This window comes from Polyergus mexicanus, unplaced genomic scaffold (genome assembly GCF_030449975.1).
Source record: "Polyergus mexicanus isolate NDT 795.1 unplaced genomic scaffold, iyPolMexi1.0 SCAF_7, whole genome shotgun sequence".
In the NCBI taxonomy this organism is placed as follows: domain Eukaryota; kingdom Metazoa; phylum Arthropoda; class Insecta; order Hymenoptera; family Formicidae; genus Polyergus; species Polyergus mexicanus.
Window position 1 is genome coordinate 2,088,394 of NW_027223327.1, and position 16,673 is coordinate 2,105,066.

A 16,673-nucleotide genomic window follows, 5' to 3' on the forward strand; every position below is an offset into this window, starting at 1 on the left:
GCATATATGTATATATATTGTTTATATTGTAATTATATTTTATAACTGAATTTGCTGTACGATAATATAACTGCAATTTATAAGACTTAAAATAAAGATAAAGCATATATAGACAAATGCAAAGATATTAAATTTTCTTTCTTCCTTTTTTCCTCTTTCCATTCCATTATATATCAGAAAGATATGTATAAATTTATCTCTGTATGTACAAACTTTACTTTGTTTGTTTCACTAAACTACATGTATATGTGCATATAAAATTTATACTCAGAGAAGTTCAGATTATCGCATTTAATGTATCTTATTCTTACCGTACAATTTAATAAGTGTTAATAACTTTTTAATAAACAACGAATGATGACTAAAACGTCTTATGTAGCATGAAGATTCGCTACGCTGTGAGCGAGCAGGTGAGTGAGTGAGGATTTGTAAATTGAAATAGTATTTGTCATAAAATCAATCTTGCATTTATAGAAATATTATAAATCCTCTGGAGAAAATTAAAATGCATTATATTTTTATTAAAAAATTACATTATTATGTTTACCTATGTTTTCCTTCCAAATTAATATTTTGTATAATATATAAAATAATACTATTATATATATTGCAGAGTTTATTACAGATAGTAAATCATATAACTACTTAACTCTTACTGCAATAATTTCGATCACATCGAGCCCAATTTCAAATTTAAAAATGCCCCTTGCTAATCTGATCGATTTGTTTTGAAATTAATCATAAGCTTTATCAGATAGGCCCAGAACGAAAAGGATTAAAGTTAAAGTGACATATAGAAACTTGGCGTGCCCGATCTGAAATAAAAATTTGCAAAAGATTATCAGAAATCATTATCAATATATTAATAAAAATATATGATTTATAATGCGACCTGGGCACGTCAAGTTTTTATATGTCACTTTAACTTTAATCCTTTTCGTTCCGTTTTAGTATTTATTTTTTAATTTTTAGGGGTTTTTAATTTTTTAGAGGAAAATTATTTTATGAGCTATTTTTTAATTTCTAAGGTTTTTTATTTTTTAGAGGAAAATGTTTTATAAGCTATTTTTCAAATTTTTTATTTAAAAAAAAAATTTTTTTAGAAGTAAATAATTTTTTAAGCTTTTTGTTGCGTACGCAAGTTGAAATATTTTTTATGTACTTGGCGTATTTCTTTTTATCTTTGTAATGTCTTTTTTAGTGGGACGTCACTGCTTTTTGTAAAAATTTATATTTTCTCTAAACAAATATATATTTCGCGCATCCGAAGCAACGAGATTCGGGTAGGACGGACTTTGCTTCGCGCAGAAAATTGCAAACCCATGTGAAACCGTATGATTATAAATCTCGCTTCGCGTCCGAAGCACAGGATAATGTAAGGTAGATTTCGCTTTACACAGATAGTTGCAAAGCCATATGAAACCGTATAATTGTGGAAACATCGCGGATGATGAAATGTCGCACAGTTGTGTACAAATGTCTTACGAATAAGTGATAGACATTGAAGTAATATGATATTATGTCTTTTGTGTAATTTTCTTATTTTATGTACGACCATGTGTACAATATGTATATGCACAATGAAGTTATGCAATGTGCATAGTAAAGTCGTATGCGCAGAAGTTCGTATTTTTAATTATTACACGTGTGCAATAATGCTTGTAGGCAATCGCTCAGTAGGCAATTGGGAATGTCGACAAACGAAGCTGTCTGCTTGTATGTGTGCATGCGTGTGCGCGTATCTAGCAAAAAATCTACGTACCTATGGATGGTCTCACAATTGAACAAGGCAAAGATGAGGAATATTCCTGTATTACACTCTCCGCTAAGTTTTTCGAGAATATATATGTATTGGGAATATTATCCAAGCATCTGTATATAATTTCAAATAAATATGGCAAATAAAAGATTCAAAAATAATTGCAACATTATAATATAAAAAAAAAATGAAAAAGGAATAATACGAAAAAAATAATTTCATTTTCCAATTAACACATATTTAAAATTTACGTATGATATATTGGATTTATGTTTGCCACACTCACTTAGCTGTAAAAACATTCAAGATATGCTCATCCAATGTCTCCGCCACTTTGATCATTTCTCGCCAATCGGCTATAGGTGAATATATCTTTTCTTCTATAAACGGATTATCCAAATGTGCATATGCTGTGCTAACATATACTAGAGCCTTTAACAGGGAAAAACAACCCATATTAAAATTGTGTCTTGTTTAAAATGCTATAATTATAGAGTTTATAGTAAAAGAATAAGACATGTTGTTAATTTACAATTAATAAAAAAATTAATACTACTATTATGTAAAGAAGCATTTCTTTAAAATACCGCAGACATACATAAGCTTGAAAGATATATGTAATAAAAAAAATTTCTAAAAATAAATGTATTATAATGATAATGTTATATCGTGATAATGTGTATATCGCATAAAATCCTATGTAAGATAATTTATATAATGAAATATAATAAAAATTTTCATAAATATGCGAATGCAAAATCAATCTGTCTAGACTTACCTTTAGATTCTTCATACTTTCAGCTAAGATACATATATCTCTCGTTGATCTAGTATTAGTAAGAATGGCGTACTTTAAACTGTCGTTAAATTTCACATTTGCCGCGTTATGAATTATTATAGTCACTCTTTCAGTCAGCATTTGTCTATCGACAGCCGACAATCCTAAATTTTTTTGACTAGTATCGCCAGAAACTACAATCAATTTCTTGAAATTTGAAGGTTGCTTCTCTCGTAATTTATCGTATAACTAAAATTAAAAAATATTATATATATACAGTATATGTAAGAAAATTTGCCATAATAATTAGGTATTTTTCCGCAAAAATTGTAAAACGTTTTTTTTACTTTTCCTACAAATTATTATTTTTATGGAATGTAGTTCCAAAAAGTACTCATCCCCGATTTTTTTGAAACTCAGTATTCTTACGTATTTTGATGCTCTGATAACGAATATCGAAAATAGTGAAAATTGGCGACTATTTGATTTTCATGGTGAAAACCCATAAAAATTATAGTTCTTTACGCTTATTTCAGTAAATACGGAAAATTATGATAAATATTTTAGACAAAAGTTTTAGATCTCACAGAGATAAACATTTTATGTCCTATTCATTTTTACCGTACGAATGATAGTTTTCGACAAAAACGATGGACTCTAAATATTATTTGTCCTCCCATCTAACAATAAGCATGTACTTTGCAGTATATACGATTCCACATGGGTTTGCACGTAACATGGGTTTGCTGCAACTTTCCACGCAAAGCGAGGTTCCACGCAAACCTATTTATCTAGTTTTTTGGTAGTGGAAATCCCCGCAAAAAGACGTAACCCACTGTTTCCACGCATACACTTTTCCACGTAAAGCGAGGTTCCACGCAAACCTATTTGTCTAGCTTTTTGGTAATGGAGCCCCCCGCAGGAGATAAGCGAAAAAAACTATAATTTTTATAGGTTTTTCGTGGTTTTCACCATGAAAATCAAATAATCGCCAATTTTCACTATAATATTTGTAATCAGCGCATCAAAATACGTATAAGAATACTGAGTTTCAAGAAAATCGGGGGTGAGTATTTTTCGGAACTTTATCCACTTACCGGTAAGTTTAACATTTCGAGTCTTTCATTAAGGCTGAGTTCTTTCTTCGAACGCGTTAATATAAATATTTCTCGAATATCCGGGCAAGACCTCAGTATCTTTTCGATGAGTACTTTGCCCAGAAATTTTGTCAAAAATATACTTTGTTCAGCGTAAAACGATGGAATTGATTTGACAGTATCAATTGTATTTTTATCCATCGTCATTAAAATAAAGCAAACAGAACAATATTAACAACAAAGCGACAGCAAAAACTATATCCAAGTGTACTTAAAAACGTTGTTGTTTCTTTAAAGTCAATATCGTTACTAAACAAAAGTCAGACTTTGATTATAATAAATGGTAAAGCACTATGCATGTGAGTAGAATTATACATATCACTAAACCGGATATGCTACGGGTCAAAAGAATGAACTATAGCCAAATCATGACATGCAGTTTATTTTAAATTGAATACGTAAGTTGCCTTACGAAGTATTTGTTTGAACTTGGAAACGCTTGTTGTGGCAATATTTGATATAAATATTCCAAATTTTAACTCTTGCAAGCTTGATGCGATTATAAAAATGTATATGTCTGAAGAAAAATTTTTTTGCAGAAATATTGTCAGCTTAAATAAGAATAAACTTCATCATTTATTTAAAATTAAACATAATTATAAGCATATACATGTGTATATATATATATTATTTATATTATTTAAATGTTTTCACAAACTTGCAGTTTATCAATGAATGCTCTTACAAAGATGGTTGGTGCATTTACAATAGAATTATATATATGAATTACTGTAACAAGTTACACTAATATCCAAAGGACACATATTTTTCATACTTCTACAATCGAGATTAATTACAGCCATTAAGCCATCTATTATTTTTGACTTAAGAAATGCTAAGCCGATATAAAAAATCAACATGATCGGTATTTGGGCTGTCAAGCATTTATTGCCATATCCACAAATCAACTCACCAATAGAGTACCTCATTATAATATCAAAGATGATACCAATGCTTATTAAAAAATCAACTATTCTGCGCGCGTGATCTACAATAAATATAATTTATGTACTTCAACTTTCTCTATTTTTTCTATAAAATAATATAAAAAATTTAGTCTTTTGCATACAATTATGCATATGTAACAGGCTTTTTTCACTTTTAGTTTATTTACAAAAAGATTTAGCTTTTTATAAAATATTGTACTTTAAACATAGATGATATATTTTATTTATAAATATGTGTTTATATATACAAGGTGTTTCATTTTATTTAATATAGTCGTATATCTGGAAATCAAAAGATTTCAAGAAGGACATAGGCTATTGCCATTGGTCAGTGATGCAAGTTTTGCGTTTTGTGCCTGCTGCCAGCGCGTGTGGAGGGGATACGTACGCAAGCATAAACCGTATATACGTGTAATGCGCGAAGAGTTCTGATTCTGAATTCTGATGGGTACAAACAACGCTTAATCGAATGGTATTTGGAAGATTACTGTATCTCAAAGTGGGGTGCTGATGATTTTTTAACCCCTTGTAACTTTTACCCCTTTGAGGTACAAACGAAATAAAAAGTGGTACAAACGGGTACAAACCGAACGTAATCGAATCCATGTATGAAAACATTTTTTTATTAAAGTCGGTTGTTGTCGATTGAATAAGTTCACATAGGTCCTCGACATCGGTCAAACGGGCAGACAATTACGTATAAGAATATCCGAGCATCGCAGTCATATTAGATGGAATTCGACGAATTATTTCGTTTTAACCGATTATAGATTAGAATTTAATCACGATTTTAATTTGAGATGGAGTCGAAATTCTGGATAGTGAACCTTTCTTTAAGAAACACTTAATTTCTGGAATAGTATACATTAAAAGACTAGAAAATAGCTTTAATTTACAGAGACACAGAATGTTTATATTACACTTATACGGATGTAATCATAAATTACCGAAATTCTGAATGTCACGCTGTTTTATTTGTAAACATCCCTCTGTATTCATATTTACTTTATGTATCGTGCAATGTAAAGAGGCTTGACACTCTGTCTCGAACATCCATACGTAACATTTGCCTTCTGTACAACATGGGTGATTCACTCAAGTTCGGTATAATTATAATGCGTTATTTTTTAATGTAGTATATTTTATCGGACGGTCTCTCTTTCTGTCTCGAAATTACATTATATAACATTTACCATCTGACAACATGGATAATTCACTCTTGTTCCGTGTATTATTACTGTCATATTTTTGATATACAATAAAATATATTCCAGATACATTGTAATTGCGCTGAGGATGGACCAAAAAAAGGGACCGAAACGTACGCTTTTTGTGATTTTATCTATCACGTAGTCCAAATATCAATGTAATTTGATTGTAATAAAACATATGCGCATAAATTACCGCGTTGGCTCTTGATTGCCTTTTATCTCCTTCGTTTTGTTCGAATTATTATTCGATTTGATGAGTAAATGATATTTATTACAAGAAAACAGTTTTAACCATTAAATTTGAACGAGATGCTATATTTCTTCAAAACTTTGGTCAGTATAATAAGATATATATTTTCTATGTACATATGAATAATAATATAATTTTATAATGCTTTACAATTTATAATAGTTTTACATATTATAACTTAATCAAGATATATGATTTAAAATATTTTCTTGAAACACAACAGAAATGCGTATTGCAATATTGAAATATACTCTAGCATCATCGTATCTACTTTGACCTATTTAAATATTCAAAATGTGCATATCCGATAAACTTTGATACCACGTGTAATACTATGCTAATGTAAATTGAATAAATAATCCATCTTATATTGCATTTTTTATTTCGTATCTATTTTAATTTATTTAAATATTCAAAATGTGCATATTCGATAAACTTTGATACCACGTGTAACATGCTAATTTAAATTGAACGAATAATCCATTTTATACTGCATTTTCTATTTTGAAAAATTAATTATCAAGGTTCTTAAAATCAGTACTCATGCTACTTACATATGGTACACGATTGTTAAAATAAAGGATAAAAGTTGATTAGTGAATTGGTATGCATTATAGATATGAAGAAAAATGTTATGAAATATAAGTTAATTAATGATTAAATTATTGTTTAAAATCTAAATACTAATATTACTGATTATTGCCAAAAGTCAAAAAAAGTTTTAAGTCTCGTTTAAAGCCAAAATAACATTGGTGTAACTGGACCTAAAATGTCCCGCTTACCCGGTTTTATCAAACTTTCCCTTACTTCAAATTTCGAAAGGAATTAAAAACACTTTTTCGGAATTCACAGCAGCAAAAATTAGTTTTTCGCGGTAAAAATATTAAATTGCTTAAATAATATTTTTGGTAAAAATTTTATTATGCTTTTAATGCTTTTAGTTGCTTTGTACATTTTTCAAAAACATATTTTCTTTAAATATTTTATTTTTCAATTATTTTTAAAATTATTTGAATATCATACAAATATTAAAACTTAAAAACATGTAACGTATTTTAAAATAGACCTATTTGTACATACGTGTGCAGGATTTAGGGGCGCGGTAATAACTGTGTCATCGTGTGCAGGTAGAGTGGGTTAGACCATGTAAGAAAGTCCTATACTATTTTGCAATTTTTGCAATAAGTGAAGAGAAATTAATTTTAAAACAACTGCCAATTCGCGCCAATAAAAGCGTGTGGCGAGAAGAGACATTTTAGGTCCAGTTACACCAATGTTATTTTGTCTTTAAACGAGATTTAAAATTTATTTTGGCTTTTGGCAATAATCAGTAATATTGGTATTTAGATTTTAAACAATAATTTAATCATTAATTAAGTTATATTCCAAAACATTTTTCTCCATATCTATAATGCATACCAATTCACTAATCAACTTTTATCCTTTATTTTAACAATCGTGTACCATATGTGAGTAGCATGAGTACTGATGTTAAGAACCTTGATAATTAATTTTTCAAAATAGAAAATGCAGTATAAAATGGATTATTCGTTCAATTTAAATTAACATGTTACACGTGGTATCAAAGTTTATCGGATATGCACATTTTGAATATTTAAATAAATTAAAATAGATACGGTCCGAAATTGAAAATGCAATATAAAATGGATTATTTATTCAATTTGAATTAGCATGTTACACGTGGTATCAAAGTTTATCGGATATGCATATTTTAAATATTTAAATAAATTCACATAGATACGAAATAAAAAATGCAATATAAGATGGATTATTTATTCAATTTAAATTAGCATAGTATTACACGTGGTATCAAAGTTTATCGGATATGCACATTTTGAATATTTAAATAAGTCAAAGTAGATACGATGATGCTAGAGTATATTTCAATATTGCAACACGCATTTCTGTTGTGTTTCAAAGAAATATATTTAATAAATATAAGGAATGACAGGCAATAAGAACTAGCGCGGTATGGAAAGCACAAAGGAATATAATATTAGAATACGAACTAAAAACCGTGAACGTTTCGGTCTCTTTTTTGGACCTTCATCAGCGCGTTACTAAACATTAGATTGAAAAAAAAGAAAAAAAAATATATATATATATATAAATAAAATAAAAAAATTTGCTTTGGAAGGTTTGAAATAATATCTATTATTATATTATTATTATTACATATTTAGTATAATATAAAGTATAAGAAATCACACAAATAAGTTTATCTAAAGTATTATTTATTGTTAATTTGAATTTATTTTTATAACATGTTTATTTAATTATTAATTATTAATTATTATTTGAGTTTATTATTTGTTTGAATTTATTCTTATCACATGTTTTGTACTATATGATTTAAAAAGTAAAAAATTAAAATAACAACTGTTATATCTTTATTATATAATTGTTATATACCATCTGTCTATTATTGCTATATAATATATGTTAAAATAGTTGTATTCATGTAGTATAATATATATATATGATTTAAAATTGTTAATATTATATTATTTTATTGATACATTAAGAATATAACTGTAATAAAATTAATATATAACATAAAAATAGTTTTCTGCCGCTAATTCGTTTGTTTATCGCTATGCGACACATTATCTCGCATTTGAGTTTTAGTCATGAGAATTATATAAAGCTTGCAAAGATAAATTGGCAGGAGATATAAAATGTAATTATTTCGATCAGTTCTATTTCTGATGTAATCCCAACATAGGGAATTCAGATATTGGACTGATTGTTTAGAAATCGGGCAGATAAATGTCCGAAAAAGTCAAGATCATTTGTTTATTGTTTATTTAAAATACAGTTTTAATATTCATATAAACAAAATTATTTATTTTGCAAATTACAAGTATACAGTGTATTTTAATTGAATGTATAATTGTATTGACTACTACCACCCATTTTTCTTAGAAGTAAAATTGTTATATATTGAGTAGATGTCACACAGTTCATCTATTTGATTTAATAGATAATATAGCATGTTTTGTTTTGTGGTATAGATTGTCATCATATTAGCCAGTTTTATAAAGTTCTGTTTTTAATAGAATCGTCTCGCTGCTGTTAGTTTCATAAAAAAATTATTTGAAAAGTGAACGTGGTAAGTATAAATTTTTCTTGCTTCTTTCACATATTTTTGCTTCCTTATAGAGAAAGTTTTATTTTCGTGACATAATTTTTTTTCCAATTTTTTATCCCAATGTGTTTAGAAGTTTCAAAACGACGAAAAAAATCATATTTTCAAAAAATATCTGTATGTATACAGTATACATGTATCTATTGTATATACATATATGTATGGAGTGTACATTGTACAATCTCTAACTTCCACAATTTTTGAGACATCGGGCTAAATTTTCTAAAATCAATAGAGTATTATTAAAAAAAAGATGGTTGGTATTGAATTTGGTGAGGATCGGTGAAACGATTTATTTTTTATAAAATTTTAAAAAATTTTTGAAAAATGACCGTAACTTTCGCAAATTTTGAGATATCTTCTTCTATGAGAAAGCTAAAATTCAAAAACCCGCTTGTTTAAGCTTCGTGAGCAAAATAAAATGATGAGGAAACAATGTGCAAGTTTCTATGTCATTTTTAAATTTTTTAATAAATTATCTTAAAGATTATTTCTGTTTAATTGAATCATGTGCATAATATAATGCGCACAATTAAAGCATATGTGAAATAAAGTTTATATTTTTATCGGTCTCCTTTTTAAAATATTCTAAACATTTGTGCTGCACACATTTTTATTCTGTTAAATTTTTTATAAATGCATTTCTATATGGAATTCAACTCATCGGAAATCATTTTTGTCTCTTAATAATAATTCTATACTTTATGTCTTTTAATAATTATTGTTATGTAATAATGATACATTTGCATAGTCATTTGTTGTTTTAGAGAAAGAATTATTTTTTCTTCAGCAATTTTCTAAATAATGATGTTGAACTTTTGAATAACACAGATCTGCATACTTTTATATTTTTTTTGCGGTCTGAAAAAATTGTAATAGTTTTTTGTGCGCTGAATCCAAATCCGCAAGGCAAAACGGCTTATTAACGCCAGTTCTTCGAGAAAAATGGAATTAAAATCCCTCAAAAATGCGTTTTATACCATTTTTGAAAATTCGTAGCGGACGAACCCGATGTGCAAGAGGTAAGGCTCAAATGAAAGCATGAACATTGTACTTTAATATAAAAATATCTTTTATCGCAATTATCATCGAACCTCAGGCACGCTTTGTTTCTAGGTGTAGTTGCACTGTGTTAAGTAGAACAATTGCCCCATTCAGTCCGATTGCAAAACCATTACAAACAGTAAAAATTTTAATCATAGATTCAATACATGAGAATAAAAGTGCTTAATTGCATTAAAAACGTTTTCTTTTCATTTGTTAAAAAAATTATTGTTTAGAAAAGGATTCCACACCAAATATGTACACGCAAATAAAAACATACATACACACGCACGCATGCACATACACATACAAATATATTCATATGCAATAGTTAGTATGCATGTATATGCATATGTGTACGGTCAGTTGTCATTAGGATTTATGGCCTTCCAGTAGCTATAGGACCCAATAGAGGACTTTAATCCCATTTGTACTTCTGTTCAGGAAGTCAATATCTATCAAATCCCAGAATTTCGAACGATTTCACCAAAGCTAAAATCCTATTATGGTATGGGGTTCTTTCCTAAATAATAATTTTTATAACAAATGAAAAAAAAACGCTTTTAGTGCTATTAAGCACTTTTAATCTCGTGTATTGAGTCTATGATTAAAGTTTGTAACAGTTTTGTTAAATGGGCTTGCATGAGGCAATCGTTCTACTCGACACAGTGCGACTACATCTAGAAATAAAACGCGCCTGAGGTTCGATGGTACCTGCAGTAAAAGATTCTATATTTTTATGTTAAAATACAATGTTTAAGTTTTCATTTGAGTTTTGTCTAAAATCTTTTGTACATCGGGTTCGTCTGTTACGAATTTTCGAAAACGGTAAGAAATGCGTTTTTTTATGGATTTCAATCCCGTTTTTCTCGAAAATCTGTGATACGCCATTTTGCCTTGCGAATTTGGTTTCAACGCACAAAAAACTGTTGGAAACTACTCGTTTTCTTCAGATCGCAGAAAAAATCTAAAATTATGCAGACTTGTATAATCGATCGATGCACAACGGCTCGTCATGAAAAACAAAGAAACGAAAAAACGTCGATTTCTAGGAAAGTTGAGATCATCCAGAAAAGCATTGTTATAAAGTCTTCCTCGACGGACTGTCGTTCGCACTCGATCCCGAGTCTCGCAGATGACAGTGTATGTTCGCAAACGATTCATCGTAAAATCATCGCTAAACCAACGCATCGCACTCTAAGAGATTTTCGTCGCTTGCGGTAAATCTTATCTTAAGAACAAGGAATCGCGCCTCCGACAGCGATTCCTTGTTCTCGCCAACGGAGTCTCTCTCTGACGCTTGCGGAATCGCACTCTTTATTCTGTCGTTCGCTGGCTGGTGCCCATCTAATTAATTGTGAATTAGAGACTTGTAAATAGATTTTGACTGTGATTCTTTAACCAGACTTAAGTTTTTGTGTATATTCCTCGCGACTCCTCAACTTTCGTCCACGTTGTGCATGATTGCTGCAATTTATATTTATATTTTTATATAATTAATTAATCATAATATTAATAATTAAATATCTTTTTTCATTTAATATGTGTTACAAATTGTATCGCGATATATTGAGAAATTGATAATTTGAATATCTTAAATTAAAAATCTCTTGCAAGATTCTGTAAGTGGATAGCTTATATAGAGTGAATCATACAATCATAGAAATAACTTCTTTCTTGTATTTTTTTTATCTCGTGTGTTGTATGTACGTACATACGTGCTTCTCAAGATAGGAAAAAATTCTGATACATATATATTTTAATATAAAATATAAAATTTCTCAAAGATATTTATTTTTGCGAAGGACAGGCATTACATAATCTTAAAACAGAAATAGATAAAGTAATGGCTGCACAATAATTAATGACAATAAAATTACTATTATATATATTAAATACAAATTTTTTACAGTGTGACATCTAATATATTGGAAAATTTTGCAATGAAATTTGAAAAGATTATAAATGACGGAGTACCGGCGAAAGCGCCACATAAGGTCAATTATGAATGGAAAATTGTTTGGAGATCTGTCATTTTTTTATCTTATATTCATCTTGCCTCTCTTTACGGATTAGCTTTTTGTTACATTAGTCTTTGGAGCTTTATCTGGTGTACGTATTTTATTTATTTATGCCGTTCTATATACATATAAGTTCTTAAATTACACTAGTTATATCAATACAATAATAAAGTATATCAAATTAACTAATAAAGGCTCTTATGAATATATCATACGAAGGAAATAAAAGGCAATCAAGAGCCAGTGCGGTAATTTGTGCGCATATGTTTTATTACAATCAAATTACATCGATATTTTTTTTTTTTTTACTACGTGATAACTTCAAGACAGAAAGGGACTGTCCGATAAAATATACTGTTTTGTTTCTGTTTCAAACATCCGTGTGTAACATTTGTCTTCTGTACAATATGGGTGACTCACCCAAGTTCGGTATAATTATATTGCCAGTTACTTTTTAATGTAGTATATTGTATCGGAGACAGTCTTTTTCTGTTTCGAAATTATATTATATAACATTTACCATCTGACAGCATAAGTGACTCATTCTCGTTCTGCGTATTATTACTGTCATATTTTTGATATAATATATTCCATATACTTTGTAATTGCGCTGAGGATGATCCAAAAAAAGGGACCAAAACGTACGCTTTTTATGATTTTGTCTATCACATAATCAAAATATCAATGTAATTTAATTGTAATAAAACATATGCGCATAAATTACCGCGCTCTTGATTGCTTTTTATTTCCTTCGTAGAATAAAGTATGTATTATCAAAAATCATTTGCAATTTACAGATTTCAGCTTTCTTACGATTTCGGGTATAGGCATCACTGCTGGCGCTCATAGATTATGGAGTCATCGAACTTATAAAGCAAAATCTCCAATGAGACTTATTCTTATTATTTTTCATACTACTGCTTTACAAGTAAGCTTGATTTTAATTTTTTTCCTTCTTATTTAAGTATCGTATGGAACTCACACTTTTATGAACTATTGATTAGAGCTTTACATTTTCTTTTTCGTAACGAGAATTGTTAATTGTTAACGTTAATTGTTTATTAATATAATAAGTTATATTTTTCAGGATAGCATGTACCAATGGGTCAGAGATCATAGAATGCATCATAAATTTACCGATACTGACGCAGACCCGTATAACGCGCGTAGAGGTTTTTTTTATTCGCATGTCGGCTGGCTTATGCTCCGCAAACATCCGGACGTCATCAGGAAAGGTGCCACGATTGACATGAGCGATCTCGAGCGAGATCCTCTCGTGGTCTTTCAAAAAAAGTATGATAGGCACAGTCTGTTCTTACGGGAGCAAATTGGATACATATTATTTTGTTCGCTTGATTTTATTGATATCGTCTCTTTTATTCACATCCTTTTTTAGGTGGTACCCATATTTGGCGGTTTTATCTTTTATCGTGCTAATCATAGTACCTTGGTGGGGATGGGGTGAGAATTTGTGGTATGCATGGCATTATGCTCTTATCAAATATTGCGTACACTTAAATATTACTTGGTCGGTGAATTCTGCGGCTCATATATGGGGTGTAAAACCATTTGATAAGTACGTACTTGCACTGTATGCAACTTATTATATGCAAACGTGTACTTTGTGTCCTTGCTTAGAAATGTTTATTTTATCGTATAGATCAATCACCCCCACCGACAATGCTGGTGTCTCTTTCATAACGTTAGGCGAAGGCTGGCACAACTATCATCACGTCTTTCCTTGGGATTATAAAGCAGCAGAGTTTGGAAATTATAGGCTCAATGTTACCACAGCTTTTATCGACCTCTGCGCTTATCTAGGTTTAGCTTATGATTTAAAAACTGCATCTGCCGATATAGTGAAAAAACGTGTTTTTCAAAACAGCGAAATGAGTTACTAACTAATCTAATTTATACAAACTGTATAATCAATAATAGATATGTAGATATTCACTAGATATCTATTCGATATCTTGTTCGTTGATACGTGTCGTCGCTCGCTTCTCGGGTTTTCGAATAAACGTTCTTTAAAACTTACGCTCACGTGAGTAATTTCTTTAACTCATATTCCTCCAGCGAGTCCACGAATTCGCGCTACACATTGCTTATCGCTCAAGTCTGAGCGTCTCTATCAGTTTCGGGCGATATGGTCGAGGTCGATTCCTGAACACTAGCCAAGTACATAGAAGCAGTTCAGTTTGTGAGAATTTGTAATTTGAAATAGTATTTGTCATAAAGTCAATGTATTGGTCAATGATAAAATTATAGTCTAAAACCTAAAACCAATAATATTGATTATTGCCAAAAGTCAAAAAGTTTTAAGTCTCCCTTAAAGCCAAAATAACATCGACAACTGGGTGTAAAATGTCTTTTCTCGCCACGCGCATATACTCGCGCGAACTTGGCAGATGTTTCGAATTTAATTTCTCTTTAATTATTGCAAAAATCGCAGAATAGTAAAGATTTTTCCTATACTTAGATATTATTCTTTAAAAGTTTATAATAAAAATTGAAAGTGTGTTGTCCAATACATACATACATTTTGGATAAATTATTATTAAACTCAAGACTTATTAAATTCAGTCGATTGATTGGAAAAGAACAACACTCTGATTAGAATCGGGTGACAAACCAAAAAATCAATCATTGTCAGATTCCTTGAGTATGATTTTGATCTAGACAATACAAATGAGCACATACACACATATACACACACATACACACACAATCTGCAGGTTACTTGGCACTGTTTACTGATATCTGGGTCAAAGTCACGTCCTCGACATGACTAAGAAGGCACTGAGCCCGAAGGCGCACTAATTTGCCCGTGCCTTCGGATCTGATCGCCTCCAGGCCAAGTTTGGTCCGGAGACCGCAGATGAGTGAGGTTTTATTTATGGATAATGCACGTCGTCTTCGAAACAAATGATTCTTTCGTCAACAAAGATAATCAAATTATCACAGGATATTATAAATATAAATCAACGATCCACATTTCTTACATAATATGTACAAAAACTTTGAATTATAAAAAATAATATTTATATATGTGTATATGATTAAAATTCTAATATATTACTTGTCATAGTTTATTTAATATTATATAATATGCAAGCAGCTAATGTCTGATATTATTTATCTGTTTGGAATACTTCAAGTCAGTTATGTTTAAACGCAAGTTGGTATCAAAATTGTAATTCTCTTATTCTATCTAATTGATATTTAATTGATCATTATGAATTAAAACTGCGATCTAATAACAGATGGAAAATAGCTAATTATGATTTACTTAATGAAAGGGCTATTAATTCCAGAATCCTGGATGTCTCTAGCTCAATTTACTATCATGAAAAATTAAATGTCTTAAATTTATCTCGTCATTTTCGAAATTTGTCTTCAAGTCACGTCGCCAACAAGTCCACCGGTAGTCCAGGTATTCCGGTTCTCATATACCTATGACCCTGATCAGCCCACCGTTTCCCACATTAATTGCGATTCTTCTTTTTGTGGACGTGGCGAAAAAAGTACTTAATCTTCTGGAAACAGGATTGTTTTTGGTTGAATCCATCATTGACCATCTCGACATACATGTAGTCTCGCATGCAGAAACAAAAAGATGATTTGTGTAAAGCAGTTGGACGCTTGATGAGGGAAAACACTTTACATCGTTATGCTAAATTCTGATTTCCTTGGCTTTTGCTGGGTAATCGAGTATAATATGCGTCAAGTATAACGTTGAAAAAATGTCGTAATTAATAAAAATTAAAAGAGCAAATATACTGTTGGAAAATTTGGCTTAAATTTAATATATATCGCATGTTCCAAACGACCCGCACAAATTTTTGTGTTAATTTAACATAATATAAATATATTAAATAATAACATTAATACTATGTTAATATTTTAACACAAAATAAATACAAACTTCATTGTAATTCAGTTTGAAATAAATTTTGTGCAGAATTAACATACTTTTAATGATAAAATGAACTTAGAAAAATGTTATTGGCGGTCTGTAGTCACTCTCACAGCTATTATAGAATAAAATCAACATTTTTTTTTGAAAATTTTAATAGATAAATCCTATCACTAATAATACCTAATATATCTATAATGTAAAATTAAAAATATATACGCATTGTGTTATTTTTATATTTTTTTCCAGTTGTTTTAATAATTTAATATTTGAGTTCAATTAACACAACAGCAATATATTAAATTAGTACATATGCGTGTTAAATATTTAACACAAAAATTTTAACAGGCATATTAAAAAAAACACACACACACAAATCTTGCAACAGTTTATTGTTGAAGAAAAAAATTGTGTGCAGATT

The 16,673-nt window shown here is 29.6% G+C and overlaps 2 protein-coding genes across 6 annotated transcripts; one reads left to right on the forward strand and one right to left on the reverse strand.

Moving 5' to 3' along the window:
- Positions 1-38: 38 nt before the first annotated feature.
- LOC138934699 (fatty acyl-CoA reductase 1-like) lies at positions 39-3,920 on the reverse strand. The gene is made up of 5 exons (XM_070298709.1): positions 3,635-3,920; positions 2,538-2,786; positions 2,046-2,191; positions 1,763-1,872; positions 39-815 (listed from the first exon to the last, which is right to left on the reverse strand). The coding sequence occupies exons 1-5, from the start codon at positions 3,839-3,841 to the stop codon at positions 751-753; spliced, it is 777 nt and encodes a 258-aa protein (XP_070154810.1). The 5' UTR covers positions 3,842-3,920; the 3' UTR covers positions 39-750.
- Positions 3,921-9,116: 5,196 nt separating this feature from the next.
- LOC138934547 (acyl-CoA Delta-9 desaturase-like) lies at positions 9,117-14,251 on the forward strand. 5 transcript variants are annotated; one of them, XM_070298416.1, is made up of 7 exons: positions 9,117-9,235; positions 11,368-11,535; positions 12,228-12,427; positions 13,134-13,264; positions 13,424-13,629; positions 13,733-13,912; positions 13,997-14,251. In XM_070298416.1, exons 3-7 carry the CDS (start codon positions 12,259-12,261, stop codon positions 14,235-14,237), a joined length of 927 nt encoding a protein of 308 aa, XP_070154517.1. In that variant the 5' UTR covers positions 9,117-9,235; positions 11,368-11,535; positions 12,228-12,258; the 3' UTR covers positions 14,238-14,251. The 5 variants fall into 5 exon arrangements, with proteins under 5 accessions (XP_070154517.1, XP_070154516.1, XP_070154518.1 ...); XM_070298415.1 differs by having other exon boundaries at positions 11,368-11,458; XM_070298417.1 differs by lacking the exon at positions 11,368-11,535.
- Positions 14,252-16,673: the final 2,422 nt, after the last annotated feature.

Bases quoted from the DNA above. Each gene is read 5' to 3' on its own strand.
- LOC138934699 (XM_070298709.1), bottom strand. From the start codon at position 3,841: ATGACGATGGATAAAAATACAATTGATACTGTCAAATCAATTCCATCG. The intron at 2,787-3,634 runs GTAAGTGGATAA...TTTTAATTTTAG, and splicing joins TCGAAATGTTAAACTTACCG to TTATACGATAAATTACGAGA. The intron at 2,192-2,537 runs GTAAGTCTAGAC...TCCCTGTTAAAG, and splicing joins AAAGTATGAAGAATCTAAAG to GCTCTAGTATATGTTAGCAC.
- LOC138934547 (XM_070298415.1), top strand. The intron at 12,428-13,133 runs GTACGTATTTTA...TGCAATTTACAG, and splicing joins TCTTTGGAGCTTTATCTGGT to ATTTCAGCTTTCTTACGATT. The intron at 13,913-13,996 runs GTACGTACTTGC...TTTATCGTATAG, and splicing joins GGTGTAAAACCATTTGATAA to ATCAATCACCCCCACCGACA.